At 49.5% G+C, this 17,261-nt stretch overlaps 1 protein-coding gene across 2 annotated transcripts in view; it reads left to right on the forward strand.

The window, feature by feature from the left end:
• Positions 1 to 17,261, forward strand: part of TENM2 (teneurin transmembrane protein 2) — a 343,633-nt gene that overhangs the window by 238,247 nt on the left and 88,125 nt on the right. For both annotated transcript variants that reach the window (XM_037040640.1, XM_037040701.1), the window contains one exon: positions 10,696 to 10,842. In XM_037040640.1, coding sequence (XP_036896535.1) covers positions 10,696 to 10,842 — 147 coding nt within the window. The remainder of the gene's footprint in view (positions 1 to 10,695; positions 10,843 to 17,261) is intronic.

Raw genomic sequence — 17,261 nt, forward strand, 5'->3', positions numbered from 1 at the left:
TTCTAGTTCCCCCCCCCATGAACCCAAATTCACCCATTCATTAATCCCCAGTGAAGGCAAACCCACATCCCCTTCTCTGGGTAGTCTCTCCCTGAAGGGAAACGAGGTTTAAAATCAGCAGACTGCCTGAAGAGCAAGGAATCAAAGCAAGGAGGAGGACGTTCTGAGGCCGCCTCTCCCAATGGAATCCTACCTGGCTGGAGGGGAGCAGAGTGCGTGGGCTCAGAGTTGGCCTCCCTCGGTTCAAACCCTCAGACTGCCATTCTCAGTGATTATGCCCCTGGGCAACCTCTCTGAGCTTCAGATAATTCCTGCTTCCTATGGTCCTTGAAAGGGCTCAGTAATGAAATAACAAGGATGTGAAGTATCAAGCCCCAGGCACCCACTCATCGAAGGCAGGTGGTATTTCTTTTCCTCTAGCAACAGAACCCACTCACTTCAGAATTGACCTTGACCTGCTCTTGCTCTGTGGGCCCCCTTTCCACTCTCTAGGCAGATGGCTGCTCTCTGTTAACATGCTTCTCTGAGCCTGGCTGGGGTTTCTAAACCCCGGAATCCCTCACAGTCTCACCTCACGTACCTCCCATATTTTAAGGGAAATTCTCTAGGGAATGTGTCACCTCCATTCTGTGCTGATCTCACTCATGTAACTCCGAGGAAATTACCTCATCGTTCTCCTTCTCATTTTGGTCTTTGGAGGGCACCTTCCTTTACTAAGTGAGCCATACTGATCCTGTTTTAAATAATAGCATACAGTTGCCCCTTATGGCCAATTCACGTGTAAATCTGAGGCTCCTGCAAGCCACACAGGCCTCCTGCTACCATTTCAGGTGACTTTTAACAATAGCTGTCCATTCTGGAATATTCACTATGGTCATTTACACGTATTCTACACAGCATGTGTAATATGTACATTATTTACACATATGTACACTCATGCTCAGCATGTAATATGTGTTCTCGCTTTGAAACCCCAACAACCAGGCACTTTTATTGCCTTGGTTTTACAGCAGAAGAAACGAAGGCATAAGCAATCATAAACAAAATAACCAAGGGCAGCGCCAAGATGCATACCCAGGTGGCTTCCCCAATCCTGCCGTGTGGTTACAGGGCTGACCTGGCGCTGTGGCCTGTGTAAGCAGCTGAATCGGTTGGAGGGGCCCACATACTGAACGCAGCCCCCAGTGGGAAGGTGTGCACCCTCTCCTTTTCCCTGGGTGTGTCGGCCTTGATCCCCACCATCCCCCGCCGTGGCCGCCAATGAAAAAGGCCCAGTCCTCACTCATGGCCTCAGTGATGACATTATCCCAGATTGCCTGGGACTCGGGTCTCCGGGGACTCAGAACTTCCGGTGCGAGGCGGACGACGAGGACAGTGGGTCACCCTGGCAGAGAGCAGAGACTGTGGAGCCCATCCCCTGGTGTCAAATCCTATCTCGGCCACTAACCAACTCTGCCACTTTGGCCAAGTCACTTCATGTTTCTGCGCCTCCCTTCCCCCGCCTGTGAAATGAGAACAATATGAGTAACCTCGTTACAGAGGCGGCAGCGATTAAATGAGCTAATGCAGGAAAGGCCCGTCACCGGGCGGCAGGCGCAGAGAGACGCCTATAGAAGGCTCTGCTCTTCTTGTTGTCATTATAGTAAAAGCTTCCTAAAATCTGTAATTACGGGCCGGGAGCAGAGTCTTTGCCCTTTTTTTGAAACAGCTACAAGAAACAAACATGTTAGCAATTTCCTTACATTTCCTAAAGTTGTGCTTCAAAGAGCACCAACAAAAAACATGGCCATTTATCGTGGGCCTGATTTCACGCTAGGTAAGAGAGAGCCGGGGGCCCTGCGGTAAGTACCGAGTCCCTGCCCACAGGCCTCCTAGGTGTTATTTATATTCCCATGACCCCCCCCATGGCTATAAGGATGCTCAATGCATGTAGAAATTGGATGGTTAAAAATAACAAATAAGAAAGCAAAGCCGTGCCTTTGTCCCTATTTCCATACCAGTAGGTTCCACATTCATTGTTTACTGGACAGCTGTGGGAATAGCAGCACCAGGTACAACTCGATTATCCCCCGGAAACCAGGGTAAACCACTGGGCTTCCTTGTTACCATCCCCCGTGCCTTTGTGTAACACTTGTCCCCCTCTCATACTCCCAGCGCGCTGCTCTCCTATCTTGCTGGGCCCTCTGTTCCGTCTCTGCCAGTCAGAAGGTGTCGGTTTCTTACAAGTGGAAAGGCAGACACGTGCTCCAGCTCTCGTCCACGGTGCTGTCATCAGCTGGGTTTTGGACCCTGTGCCACAACCAGCCGTTCCTTTGCTTGGGGACAGACATGTCACCCAGCCAGAGACGTGGGGTATGGCCAATGGGAAACTTTTTCTTTCCCCTGGCTGCCAAATCAAGGGCACAGTGAAGCAGCAGAAACACCACACGGTTTATTTATATGTTCGTTCAATAAACGTCTCTACCACCAGGCCCAGGGTGGACACTGGGACAGCAGCCAGAGACGGCGGAGTCAGAGTGGTTGCCCACGGGGTGCTGAGCGGTGCTGGGGCGGTGGACACTAAACGGCTGGTTCTCAACCTCAGTGTCCCATAGGGGTCCTCTGGGGAGCCCAACAAATACATATGGCTGCTTGGGTCTCATCTTCAGGGATTTCAATTTAATGAGTTGCAGCCTGGCACCGGGATTGTTCAAGGCTTCCGGGCGAGTCTAATGTGCAGCCACACTGAGACCCGTTGTTTTAAACAAAGTTGAGCTAGAATGTTGGGGGTGCTGCAGCAGGCGTCGGAGATACCGTGGAATCATGTCTCGGGGCAGGAAGGCCAGCTGGCGGGCGAAGGAGCCTTCCCTGAGCAAATGCTGGCTGAGCCCGTGATGCCTAGGTTCAGCCAAAAACAGTACCGGCAGCAGAGTTTAGGAAGAGGGCTCTGTAAGAGCAAAGAGAAAACAAGTCCCGGCCATGTTCTGGAACGCAGCAGGGCGGGGAGGCCGAAGGTCAGAGAGTAGAGCCTGAAAGTGACATGAGGTGAAAAGGGGAGAACTGGACCGGAAAATGCAGAGCCTTTTGAGGCTGTTTTAAAATGTAGGACTTAATCCTGAAGTCGTGGTTCTCACAGGGAGCCCACATCCAAAATCCTCCCTGGCCATGGCTTGTTAAAATGCAGATCTCTAGGCCCCACTCCTGGGGGTGCTGATTCAGTGCCTCAGTGATGGAGCCCAGGAATGTGCATTTGTGACAAGTTCCCACTTTGAGAAGCACTGCTCTGATCTAAAGACATAGTGGGAAGCCCTGATCAGCATGGCTCAGTGGGTTGGCACTGTCCTGCAAAGCAAAAGGTGGCCAGTTCGACTCCCAGTCAGGGCTCATGCAAGAGGCAACCAATCAATATTTCTCTCTCACATTAGATGTTTATCCCCCTCTCTTTCTCCCTCCCTTCTCTTTTCTCTTAAAATAAATAAAAATCTTTTTTAAAAAAACAACTAAATAAATAATGAAGAAGTAGGAGGAACCCCTGGTGTGTTCTCAACAGGGATCAGCTCAGGCTGCAGAGTGTGTGTGCTTTAGCCCAGCGGTGATGTTCTCCCCTCACTAGCCCACTTTGTGGAATAGAGAGGGGTTGTTCTGGGGGGTTAGGGGGAAGCAGGCTCCCCGGGCAGAAAGCCCAGTCTTGGGGCGGACCCCAGTGCTACAGGTGATCATTGTTCAGCCCACGTTCTCAGAGAAAATGACAGGGGCTATCCCCCCACCCCAGACAAGCTAGTCCCTGTTACTACTGCCTAAAACTCTCAACTTCCTTCCCCACAATCTTCTACTTAAAAAAAAAAAAAGTATTAATAAGAGCTTGATGCATCCAAAGAATAAAATATAAGGCACGTCCTTCTTTCCCCTTTTCCTCAAGTGTGGAAAGATTGCCTGCATTACTCTTTTTAAGTTCATTTTTTCTGAGGCCAGGGCTAAGCCAGCTGCTTTCCTTCTCCCAGGCAGACAGAAATGATGCTGATCAGTGAGAATCCAGGTGCGTGCAGGACATGTACAGAGAGAGCAGACAGCTGGGTCCAAATTCACACCACCTGCAGAGGCTCTGCCGTTTCCGCTGCTGCTGGGGCTGTGGGGCAGGGTTTCTGCTTGCGGAGCAGAAGACCAAGCAGTAGACCGTCGGAGGTCTCACTGGCCTTCCAGCCCACCTGCCCCAGCATCCCACGTACCTGCTTCTGTGCAGACCCTTAGAGACATCAGATGCTGTGGGAACAAACAGACCCATTTGCCTCTGGATTTTGGGTGTCTTTTCTACCCAAGCGGGGACAGCTGTTCAAGCCCAGGTTCATGGCTGAGGGTCCGTGCAAATGTGTGCCTGGGCACACAGGCCCTACGCCGGTCAGCAAGAGGCACACCTGCCGTTGCCGGGGGCCAGAATGCCTCCTTGGCAGCGAGTCTTCTAAAATTAGTGGGCGTTTTCCCCCAGAGTGCCTCAAAGCACCAGATTAATTTTCTGAGCGTTGGCCACTGCTGCTTAGTATAAATGGCCCTGAGCCCCTGATGATCCCTGGTCCCCAACACCTCAGCTGTTTTCAACGCTCAAGAGCTCCGAATGCAGTGGCCGATTCTGTTGCATATTTATAATGTGCAGCTGCTCCTCAATTCCAGTAACGCCCAGCTCTCAGAAAACAGCTGGGGGAGAGGCAGTTCCCTAGTTAAGTTAACCTGCAAACGTACCATTCCGCCCAAGAGAAAAGGCCACTACTTATCCTACCTTGGGAGTGGGCGTGGGGAGTTCCCAGGGTGTGACCCACTGAGGACACCCAAGAAACCTGCAATTTTGTAAAAACTTGAAATAGGATAGACTCTTGTTCTTTTCCTGAGCTGGAGGTATGGCAAAGAGAAATGGCCTGCATTTCAACTATGCATGGAAGGAAAAGCCTGACACAAATGACAGCGTTCGTAATAGCCACCATCACAAACAAGGGCTCCTGTCTGTTGAGCATTCACAATGTTCCAAGCAAGCTCCGCGCTAAAATCTTGGCCTGTGTCATTTCATCGAACCCTCTTGGCATCTGATGAAGTATATCGTCATCCCTGTTCAGTGATTTATTCCATATGCATCTATTGTCTGCTAGGTGGCAACTATTTTTCTAGACACTGAGGATGTCTCAAAGAACAAAAGGAGCAAAAACCCCAGCCTTCATGCTATTCTCTTGCGAAGGACAATAAATACGATGAATTGGCAAGATGTATAATTTTAGGAACAGGAGTTAAGGGGTGAGTCGACCAGCTCAGGATCACGTGGAAAGCAAGGAACAGACCTAGGTTTTAATCCCAGAAGTCTCCGATTCCATTCAAGGTTAAGGTTTTCCCTCAATCCAGAAAAGACCCTCCATGGGGTTGAATCCAGGACACGGTGGCTGTCCCCAGGGTTTGTGGAACCAAGCAGGAGCAGCTTGCTTCTCTAGCTTTCCTCGTCCTTGATCTTCGTTTTCACACTGCCTGCTTAGTGTTTACACTTGCTTTTCCATCTGGTAGGCTGTGGCCTCTCCGCTTGCCTAAGGTGCACTTGATGTTGACCGTGCAAATGTTGCTCCTCTTTCCCTACCCCTCATACAGCATTAGCTACTTCTGCCTCTAAATTGCTGCACATGGCGGAACATTTCTTGGTGCTTTTTTAGAAAAGCCTTTTATGGTAATTACAGCTCTCTTCAAGTGCATTTATGCTCCCCTTTTTACTGTGCTGTAGACATTATTTTCCTCATGCCTCATTTTTGTTAGGGCAAAAGCCTGCCTACCTAGGAACTGTGTGTGTCGACAGAGTGAGTGGGGGTGGGGGGCGATAATGTTTGAAATTTTATAGGGAGGAAAGTCTTGAAAACTATTCCATTCCCACTCTGCCAAAGTCACTGAAGATGCCGATTTCAGTCAGAAGTCATTCATTCATTCATTCATCCATTCCCCCAACTAGTTATTGAGTACTGGTGATCCAAGAGTCAACGAGACAGACATGGTCCCTGCCCCGACAGAGTGACGTCACAACAGGAGTGCCCAGGGCAGCTGCTCAGTAATACACTGCACAGTTCTGGGGGCACCGTCCCAATTATCATTAATAATGATATGAACATAAAATGTCTTAAGGAAGGGCCATGACGTGGGCTAGCAAGCGCCGTATTTTGCCATGTGCAATGCACACATTTTTGCCCAAATTTTTTAGGGAAAAATAAGGATGCACATTATACCTGGGTATAATGATTATATACCATGGGTATAATAATCCCGTGTATAATGTGTGCAAAATGTGGGTGCACATTATACACAGCAAAATACGGGGTATCAAGGTGTCCGACCATTGTGACACAGTGCTATAGATAGGATGACAGAGGACAGGATAAAGGTGCCATGACAGGTGTGACTAACCCGGATTTGAGAGCTTTGGAAAGGCTTCCCAGAGGTGACTTCTGAGTGGCAGTCTGAGGATGGATTGAAGGTAGGCGGACGAGCAAGGAGAAAGGAAAAGCCCAGTGGCCCCCATTCGGCCGAAGCCTAAACTGACACTGAGAGAGGCTGACATGGTTAGAACTGTGTCAGGTCTGTAAGGCAGGTGGGGGACTTCAGATGTCACCCTGGGGTCAGCAGAAAGCTGCAGAATGACCTCCGCAGTGTCAAGAATAGAGAGAAATGGGTCATGGTGCCAGGCTGGAGGCAGGGAGACCAGACTGGGTAGGAGGTTTGGCAAGAGTCCAGGGCAGTGATGAGGATGGCTCCGGTTAACTTGGTAGCACCAGGGGTGGGGGTGACTGGCAGGTTCCAGAGACATTTAGCAGGGAGGACAGCTAGGACTTCTTATCGCTAAGAGGAAAGTGATTTGGGACTTGGTTGCTGCTGGGTGCACGGGTTGGGAGAGCTGGTAGGTGGGGGGATGGTAATTGAGAATGACTCTGAGGTTTCAGTCCTGTGCAGGGGCACCCCTGGAGGAGCACCCCTGGGGGAGCCATTCACTGGTCAAGGGATCCGAGTGTGGGGAGAAGGAAGGCAAAGAGGTTCAGTTCTGTTGAGTCTGAGATGCTTAGGAGTGAACAGATGGAGATGTTGAGATGCAAGTTGGAGTCCAGGTCTGGAGCTGAACATTCAGGGATCATCTGAATACAAGGGTGCGTTTGGATTTATTTGTTAGTTTTTGATTCCACATTTCTGCAGCAGAAACCTTTGTTAATGCGAACAGCCCTCCTACCTGGTGACTGGGCCGATGGATTTTCTTTCTCAGTGGCTGGAATTTTGTGTGTAGAAAGGGTTGGCAGTGGCTCCATTACCACTCTGCCAAAGTCATTGGAAGCATAGCAGAACAAGTTCAAGGTACTGCCTATGCACTTGAAAGTTCTTTCTGGAAATTTCTCCTTTTGACTCTGAGAAGGAGGCCACGCCGTGGTCTCAGGACTCTCGGGAGAGTCTGTAGATTAAGGACCAGGCTGAAACAATCAAGCACTACCGTTAGCTTTCCATTCATCAAGCACCTACTAAGTGTTTGACATGCCGCCAGGCCCTGGATCCAATAGCGAACAAGGAAGCCTCGGGCCTCCCAGAGCTTTAGGTCTGGGCCAGGCCTCCCCGCCTCAGCACTGGTGACCTCTGGGACTGCACCACTCTTTGTTAGGAAAGGTTCCCTGTGCATCGCAGGATGCTGAGCATCCGCGTCCTCCCCAAATGGTGACAGTCGAAAATGCCCCCAGACCTTGCCACGTGCCCCCTGGAGGGAGCGATGTGGGGGTGGGGGCATTTCTCAGTTGAGTATGACTGGTCTAGGGTCATGGTAGAATGAATATGAGTCCCAACTATGACCCCATAAACTCAATCCAACTCCAATTACAGAATCCTCTCCGGAGAAAAGCCGCCATCTGATACCCGTTTGCCCTCCAGACTAATTACTCCCTTCGTTTTGTTTTTCCTGAAGCAGAAGCTGGCTTTGCACTTTAAAACACAACGCATCACCTCCTCCTCAGAAGGCCACCGGCAGAATGAACTTGTGCTGGGGGTAGCTTGGGGTTGCCTAGCAACGCCAGGCACCTTACCAAGGCTGCTTTCTTCCTCTTCAAGCTAAAAGCAAAGTCCTGTCCATTAATTCCCAGCTGCCCTGAAACTTCTCAGAGATTTGCCAGCTTCCTACTGTTCATGTTTTCATCTTCCTTATATGATGTGGAGAAAACCCGCTACTGTGGTCTGTTTATCTCACTTCAGTTGGTCCGGAAGGTAAAAAATCAAGAGAGAGAGAGAGAGAGAGAAAGGGGGGAAAAAGCCTCATTCAATCTAGGAGCCTACATATTTTGAGTGCATAGCTCTGACCGGCACGCTAGTGTTCTTCGCAGATTGAAATTTTGCGTAGTGGACGTGACTTTCCTACACAATAAGGCTTCCCTCGAGACTTTGGGCATGAGACCTCAAAGCGGCTAAATAACAAAGCGTGTGTAGTAGATGGCACGCCGAGCAAATGTAGGTAGGTCTGTCATTTAGTGTCTTCTCTGTCACCCATCCCCAGAACTCGACAGTAGAAATTGCGAAGCTAGAGGTGGCTGGAGGTTGGGAATATTCTCTTTTCCTTGAGAGCCTGGGACATATGTCCCTTGGGCTTTTCCTACAGAGTCCCATTTTGCTCCTGCATGAGCGTTGTCTGCCATTTCTCTGAAACTGGGGGTGGATTCCCCTCCCAGCATGGTCACAGTATGAACAGAAGTATGTCACCGGTTTTCCAGGCAGGGCCACTGCCACCTCTGTGGTATGGAAAGAAATAGCAGTGTGATTCTGGGCTTTGGGAGGGTTGTACAAACACAGGGGTGTCGTCTGCATCCTGGGTTTCGTGCAGGGGGCGCCGCGAAAGACAAGATTCCCCGCGACCTTGCTTCTCTCTCAGAGACTTCCCCACACAGATCTCTGGGGAAGGATGGGAAGGAAGAGGCATTGAGGACTGAAACCTCTTGAAGAAGTAAATTTCAACTTAATTTCAGCTTAGAAGGAGTCCTTTAAATTCCCACCGCTGCCCCATGCACACTTTCAGTTTATTGCCATTTTCGTGTAGGCTGCTCGGGAGGAGAGAGAACAAAATGCCAGGGGAAAACCTCTGCAATGCTCCAGATTCCAAAGATTTGAGCCAGAAAGGCTTCAAATCAACTACCCCCATCATTACAGAGCTCCGCCCCCCTCCGCCGTGGCCCATTGCACCCTGGGCTTTGTGGTTTTCAAAGAGATAGAGATGGCATTAGAAAGGCAGGGACAGCTACTCGGGACAGTTGTTTTCTAGGGACCATGAAATGAGTGGTCATTTGGGGCATACAAACAAAATAAGAAACACACCTACATTGCACGACTCTGTGAATTTACCGCAAGTCATTGTGTTGTACACTTAAAGCAGGTGCATTTTATGGTATGTAAATGATGCCTCAATAAAGTTGCTAAAAGAGAAAAAAAATTTTAACATATCTAGGAATTCTTGCCAGCAAGTAGGTTTTGCAAGTGTAGCCACATCCTACCAATTCTGTGTGTCCCACAACCTCGTACAAAGGGCTGCGGAGGCTCTGTGAGGGGCACTTCCCTTTGGAACTAGTGCCCTGCACCCTTCTCCTTCTTTCCACCCTCAGGCTCTGTCCGAGGAGGCTCAGGTTGGGAGAGTGGTGGGACACTTGTTTTGGGTGCCAGGGCAATTAGGGAATTAGGTAGGCCAGCGATTTTCCACCAGTGTGTCAGGAGAATTTTAAAACACGCAATACCTGGTATTTAGCCAGGGGCACGGACCTCTTTTTCCCTTTGATTGTCAAACTCAAAAAAATGACACCGGCCAACACCACAATTGCTGTCCAGTGCGAATAAATCAAAACTATACCTATTTTTGTCAGATCAGCAAAAAAACCTATTTTTGGTATGCCACAGAACTTTGGTAATTGGTTTATGTGTGCCATGAGATGAAGAGCGTTGTAAATGGCTGGGGAAGGGCTGCTGATCCCACGCATTCCCCTCCCCCAAAAAGAAAAGAAAACCACCAAGTAAGAATGACTTGAACCCATGGCCTTCCCAGGCACACCTACATTTCTCCAGCTCTTTCTGCCTCCTGGTGCTCAGCCCCTCCACCTCCACAGCCTTTGGATCCAACACTTTAAAGTGCCCCTTAAAACTAAATATTACCAAAATATGAAAATAATCCAGTAGAAGCATCCACTTCTTGGCCATAAGAAACCCGTGTTAATCACGTATACATTTATCTTTAAAATTCTGAAAGATGGAGGGTACTTTGGTGCCTTCCTGGATTGATAGGGAGTGTCCTCTGTTCTGCAGAAGACACTTACTTCTCAAGGAAAAAAAAATGAAATAGATACATATTTTTTGAGGTAGCATCAGTCCTGAGCCAGAGGCTAGGAATAACAGCCTCACTAGTCCTGTTGTAAGCTCAGAGCTAGTTTAGTTTTCTGGAATGTTCCCCCACACTGGGAAGGTTGCCTCAGACCCCGAACACGCAGGTCAGTGCCACTGGGGAGGCCCTGCATCTGGGACCCCACTCTGTCTTGCAAGTGCATGCATTGCCTGTTCCCCCGACTCTCCAAGGCAGGCACAGGCCCCACTCTGAGGCCGGCCCAGCGGCTGCCTGTGACCTCGCTCCCCCGTGCATGGCTCCCCGCTGCCCCAGCGTGGCCTCGTGTCCCTCTTTCTCATCCTCTCCATTTCTCCAACCAGATGGCTGCCCTGATCTGTGCAACGGCAATGGGAGATGCACATTGGGTCAGAACAGCTGGCAGTGTGTCTGCCAGACCGGCTGGAGAGGGCCCGGATGCAACGTTGCCATGGAAACCTCCTGCGCTGACAACAAGGATAATGAGGGAGGTGAGCAAGCGTCTTCTAATTCCCAGCCCCTCAAGAACAGAGCATTGTATATAGGCGGTCGTCATGAGTCATTTTTTTCCTGGAAGATCTCCCCTATCCTGTTGTCAAAGGTTGTCGTAACATTTCCTTTGAGGCAAACGCAGCGTCCTTGGGCCAACGGGGGCTCCTGGAGACAGGGATGAGCTGGAGGCACGGGGATTTGGAGTCTCAAGTACCTGGCACACAGAAGGGTGGCTGGGCCCTGGCTCTGCCTTTGGGTGGGCGTTCCTGCCAGGCCCTGAACGCCTGGGAGGAACAATACGCGCCTCCCGCTGTGCTGGGATGTTCTTTAGACAGTACTTGGGGGTGTTACTTTACAGTTGAGGCAACTGAGGGCTAGAGAGCGGTTAAGTATCTTTTTGAAGATAACTCAGTCACCACGGGGACTCAGTAACATCGGGAACAAACCCAGTTCTGAGTCCAGAGCCGATGTTCTAACCAGCGGTTGGCAAACCACAGCCCGCAGGCCAGATCCCGCCCACGGCCTGCTTTCGTTCGGGCCTGTGAGCTAAAGGGGGCTTTTCCGTGTCTAATGGTTGGCATGGGGGCACCTAAGGAAGAATAGAATTTCATGACACGTGAATGCTATGTGGCTGCTTTCGCCCTGGAAGGCAGCGTTCAGTAGCTGGACTGAGACCACACGGCTGACCGAGTCTGAGACATTTTTCTCTCAGACCGCTCCCAGGGAAGGTTTGCCAACCCCTGTTTGATCTCACCCCTGGGCTGCATTTTCCTGTTATTCCCTGATGGAGTGCTAAAATTCTGGCAGTAAATGGGATTGTGGTAGCATTTGGGCCGCCTGATTCCCTACGAATTCCATGCCACGTTCCCCGAAATGTTAGTACAAGGGTGGGATCCACCCCCACCCGAATTGTTTCAGGGTGTCACAGGACCCACGCGTCGATTATGTGATTTAATCCTGCCCTGGGCTGATCACTGTGCACCGGGGGTGTCAGCCCCTGCCCTTGGGGTGCTGGGGGCTCAGCTCCAGTGGCATCCAGAGTGAGGCACAGCCCACCCGAGTGATGGCTGAAAGTGTGAGACGCTCTATCCATTTCCTCATCTTCCCAATAGACATCATGCCATTTCCATAGTCTGTTATTGCCGTCGTACATATGTGTAACTTGTAAACAAACAAATGTACACACATGGATAGGAATGCACCAATCAGAAAAGATTTAGGGATCTGATGTAGCTCAGAGCTCCCATTCATTCATTTCCCTTCCTGCACCAGAGCCAACACAGAAGGCACTTAAATTCATCCCTTTTCAAGGGGGGAGCGTCAAAATCACATTCCTCTTCCTGGGAAGGTTCGCTGTGCTCGCGCTGGTCCCTGGTGATTTCCCTGAGCATAGCAGTTGCTAACACAGCAGCTCCTTCCTCAGAAAGAAACGCCCAGAAAGAAACCCTTTCAGGCTCCCTTCCCCATCGTGGGGAGTCAGCAGCTTAACAACTAGCCCGGGCCGGGATGCTACACTTGGGGAGGCAGACCCAGCCTCCCCGAGAAGCCTAGTGCAGCCCTGACCCTGACCCAGGCTCCCACTTAGAGAAAGAAAACCAATTCCCAAAGCAGCAGCCCAGCAGGAGGAGGCGCAGCGGGTGCTCCCAGACCACCCAGCGGGCACAGGTCAGAGCCCCTCCTGGTGGGGCAGGCAGAGCGTCAGAAAGGCAGGGCTTAAAAGCAAATGAGGCAGTGATTATGCTAAAGACAATAATGGCCTTGTTATGGGAGCTATTAAAGTGAACCTCCCAAGAAAGTAATTAACCACCAGGAAAAAAAAAAAAGAAAAGCCCTGCACCGTGTGTTTATAAAAAGAAACTCCCAGTTAATTCTGAGTTGCTCATGTCAGGTGAGATGCAGACACGGATTCTCTCACCTGGCACCAAGCGATTCACAATTAACTGGGTTCTTATTTTGGAGGAGATTCCTCTGTGTAGAGTATCCATTTCTATGGCTAATTACTTTCCTAGGAGGTGTGCTAAGCACTTTGCTGTTTATCGATAAATATTAAAGTTACTCCTCATCTACTCCAGATCCAATCCTGCAGCACACTGATTGTATCGCCTGTTTTCTGTGTGTTTGGGGTAGGGGTGGGCGCTCTGTCCTGCTTTGGGGCTTCTCAGGAAGGGCCCTGCGGGTTTGTAAACCCAGCAGCAGAGGGGCGGCGCGCAGCGGGTCAAGAAGCACCCAGGCAGGCCTTAGAAGCCTTGTGAATACGGGAAATAATAGAGCTCTCTTCCCAAGTGAGTTGGGAGAGACAAATCATTGTTCAATCTAGAAACACTCTATGTTTAAAAGAGAGAGAGAGAGAGAGAGATCTCAGTTGAAAGGGATAGACATAGGTGCAAATACAAATGTAGGTGTCCAGGCCCTGGATGACCTTTTTCAACCTGGGTGGCTCCGTGGGAGAATTGAGCCTTACTAGTTCTGAAACTTGAGCTGACAGCCAAACCGATAGAGGGCTGGATTAAACACGGATGGCTAAACCCCTTCCCCCAAAGCTTCTTAGTCCGTAGATCTGGGGTAAGATGAATTTGAATGTCCAGTAAACTTCCAGTCAATGCCCATTCAAGTTCTTTCTGAGAACCACTGTCCTGAGACATCTACCACGCGGAATGAATTAACTTCTCCCCTATGCCTCTAGAATGGCGCTAGCTATGTACCTTCCTTGGACAGCTTCAGAAAATTTTCACTCGGATATTTTCTGTAGTCTGTGGTGCTCCGATGAGAAACCCCACTGGGAAAAGCTGCCTTGGAGGACCCCACAGAGACCACTTACGGCGCTTCCTTACCTCCTTTCTCCCATCACTTCCCGAGTCTCTCAACACCCCCAGCCGCATGCCCGCTCACTTAACCTCAGAAAGCTGTGGCTGCTTTGGAAGGGCCATGCTTTACCTGCCATGGCCCCCTAAAAAAAGGAGGAGAGACGGTTCAGACAGACATGCCAGCAAGCAGACTGTCTTTTTTAACAGTGAGAGATCTTCACGTGACCTGTTCACCCCAATTTGAAAACGAGGAGACTCAAAGAAATATTTTTGCTTACAGAAGACAAATACCAGCTCATTAAAGTCTGAGAATACACACAACATGTGCATCGAGCGACAGGCGGATAATATTTAATTATCACCACCAAGACAGAGGTGTGAGATTTACTTCATCACGGCCACGGGCGGGAGAAAGAGTATAGATTTCTTCTAAAAGTGGGAGCCGTGAGGTGAGGAGGTGTTGTTAGACCGTCTGGACTGGAAAGACAGTCCTTACTCCTTCCCTGCGCCCCTTTATCACGCTGCACTTGGAGTCAGGAGCCCCGGCCCTCTATCTGTACAAAGCCCAGTTGCTATAGTTTCAAGCCAGCCCGGGAGTATGATGCTCCCATGGAATCCTCTCAGATGCCCTTCCCAGTCTGTGGAAGGAGGCCTGGAGGTCGAGGGGCATCAGAGCATGCCCTTCCTAAGCCAAGCTTGTCCACAAGTCACCAGTGCATCACGTCCCTTCTTTGCACACTAGGGGTGGCCTTTGTTCCCCTCCCACCCAGCACTGAAATTAGACCATTCCCCCCTTTTCCCATCACTTCCTTGGCTTCTGAATTGCTGGCATGGTAATGTCATGTGGTCAAGAGCCTGCAATGGGGAGTCGGTCTTTGTTTCCCACTTCCTCAGGGCACTTTGCTCCTCACTGTCTAAGTTTTCTTGTCTGTAAAATAGGCTGGAGGATGCTGCCTCTGCTGGGTGGGTGTGACATCTTTGGGAGAAAATACACATGATACAGTGCACCAGGTCCCCGGCTCATAGGACACCCTCATGCATTGGCAGCTGCTAGCTTTAACAATATTAGTATTAATGTTATTTTCTAGAACAAATGTTGACTCCATGTAGATGGAGCCCAACCAGTAGCTTCCCCACAGTGTATAACTGCTGAGGTTCTTTCCTTTTTTTTTTAGTGTTTTTTTAAATAATTTATTTATTTATCTTTTTTAGAGGGGAAGGGAAGGAGAGAGGAAAGAAACATCAATGTATGGTTGCTTCTTGTGCATCTCCTGCAGGGAACTGGCCCCTGCCGGAAACTGGCCTGCAACCTAAGCATGTGCCCTAACTGGGAATCGAACCGCTATCGTCTGGTTCGCAGGCCCGCGCTCAATCCACTGAGCTACACCAGCCAGGGCCTGAGGTTCTTTCTCATTAGTGCTCATCAAACTTCAGTGTTGCAAAACCACCCTGTGGATTTTGTTTCATATTTAGATTTCCAGACCTCCTCCTCTCGGGGTCTAACTTACTAATCAGCTATGGGGGAGTCTGTGTGTTGACCAAGCACTTCAGAGAATTCTAATGCAAGTGGTCTGCAGGCCATGTTTTGAGAAAAACTTGTTTAAACAATGGTTTCTGCCCTGACCAGTGCAGCGCACTTGGTTGGAGCCTTGTCTCATAAACTGAAAAGTTGTGGGTTTGATTCCCAGTCAGGGCACATGCCTGGGTTGCAGGCCAGGTTCCTGGTTGGGGTGCACGTGAGAGGCAATGGATCGATGTTTCGCTTCCTTTCTTTCTCCCTCCCATCCCCTCTCTAAAACTACATAAATAAAATATTTCTTAAAAATCAATAAGCACTTCCTCAGGTGAGGATTAGAAAAACAAACAAGCAAAAAAAAAAAAAAACCCACAGTGGTTTCCCCTGAATGGGCCTATATCATAGGCCTAGCCCAAAATATCTGCCCATCAAGTTCCCAGAACATCGGAGTGAAGTGAGAAGAGAGGGACTTTATTTCAAGTGGAAGTGAGTAATTGAAAAAAACTATGAACTATTTTCATGTTTACTTCCTGAGTAATTAACTTTAGTATATTTTAAAAGTGCTCTGTATTCCTAGTTGGAGAGGGGCCTGATGTATTTCCATATTTAAAAAGCCTTCAACTCTCTGTCCTTAGGTGGGAATCCATCCATCCATTCCTCTATGCATCATCCATTCATCCATCCATTCATCCATTCATCCATCCGTTCATCCATTCATCCATCCACTCATCCATCCACCCATCCCTCCATCCATCCATCCATTCATCCATCCATCCATCCCTCCATCCATTCATCCATCCATCCATCCATTCATCCATCCATTCATCCATTCATCCATTCATCCATTCATCCATCCACCCATCCATCCATCCATCCATCCATTCATCTATTCATGAACTAGCTCTTCGTTCATGGTTTAGCAAACATTCATTGAGAGTTTACTAAATGTTAGACATTGGAAATAGGCCTTTAGAAATACTAAGATAAATAGGGCATGGGTCCACAAAGAGCTCACATCCCTCTGAAGAGACAAGATGTATAAACATGCTGTTATTATTATTGCTAGAATCCCGTGTGTGAGGCATGATGGGAGTGAAACCCCTTCGTTCGGTAGGAGTATAAAAAAGCGAGTGTCAGGGAGTGGAGGTGTCGGCCGCAGGACATGAGAGAAAGCCCATCATGATGTCGAGCCCAGGGTCTTCAGCCTGTCTCCCGAGAGGGCCCTCAAAAGCAGAGATCTGTGTGAGCCATAATCCCTGGTGAGGACCCTTCTGTCCACCAGCAGCTTCTACACTTCTCTCCCTGAATTAAGGACTCCGCTCAAACTGCTCTCCAGAACAGCATTTCCCAGCCCACCTCCCTCTGCGAGGCTTGCTTCCTTGTTTTGCTCCAAAAGAAGCTGTCTTGGGTTCAGAGATGTGGATGCTGGCCTGGCCTCCGGGCACTCCAGCCAGGCCTAAATGAGGAGAAATAATACTGGGGTCTGTCCAGAGCACTTGGAACAGATGGAACCCTCCCCTTGCCCCCACTGCCTCCTCCCTTCTCCCCCACCCCATCCCATCACCGTCCAAATTGGTTCAACATGATTCAGGGATGCTCTTCCGCCACTTAGCTCAATGGTTAATTAATAACTCACCTTGTCTGTGCCTTGAGCAAAGCCAAGCTCGGGACTTCAGGGACTCCAGAAGAGTTATGGTTCTCAGCTCCAAATAATCTCGTTTCTTCTTCCAATGAGAGATAGAGCTTGGTGGACCCATTGTAAATGCCATGACTAATGTGTGCAAATCAGGTTGATGAATTGGTTGGGTGGAGGACAGCTTAAAAGAGCAGCATTGCTCTATTAATTGGGTTGGATTGAGGATCCCCCTTGCAGTCCAAAGACCTTGTGGCAAATGTAGCTGGAGTCACAAAGTCCCCGATTAGCTCCCAGAAAGGAAAGCAATTTATCTAATGCTTTGGAAAAGAACTTGGCCTTTAGGCCACTACCAGCTGGCCATGTGCTGGTCTCTCTTCTTTGAGAGGGAAGCAGAATGAGCCCCAGCTGAAATCCTAGTGGACCACATGGTGATAGGGTGTGGAAAGTTTTCTGGATTCTTCA

This window comes from Sturnira hondurensis, unplaced genomic scaffold (assembly GCF_014824575.4).
Source record: "Sturnira hondurensis isolate 20B ecotype Veracruz unplaced genomic scaffold, ASM1482457v3 Scaffold0000022, whole genome shotgun sequence".
Lineage (NCBI taxonomy): Eukaryota > Metazoa > Chordata > Mammalia > Chiroptera > Phyllostomidae > Sturnira > Sturnira hondurensis.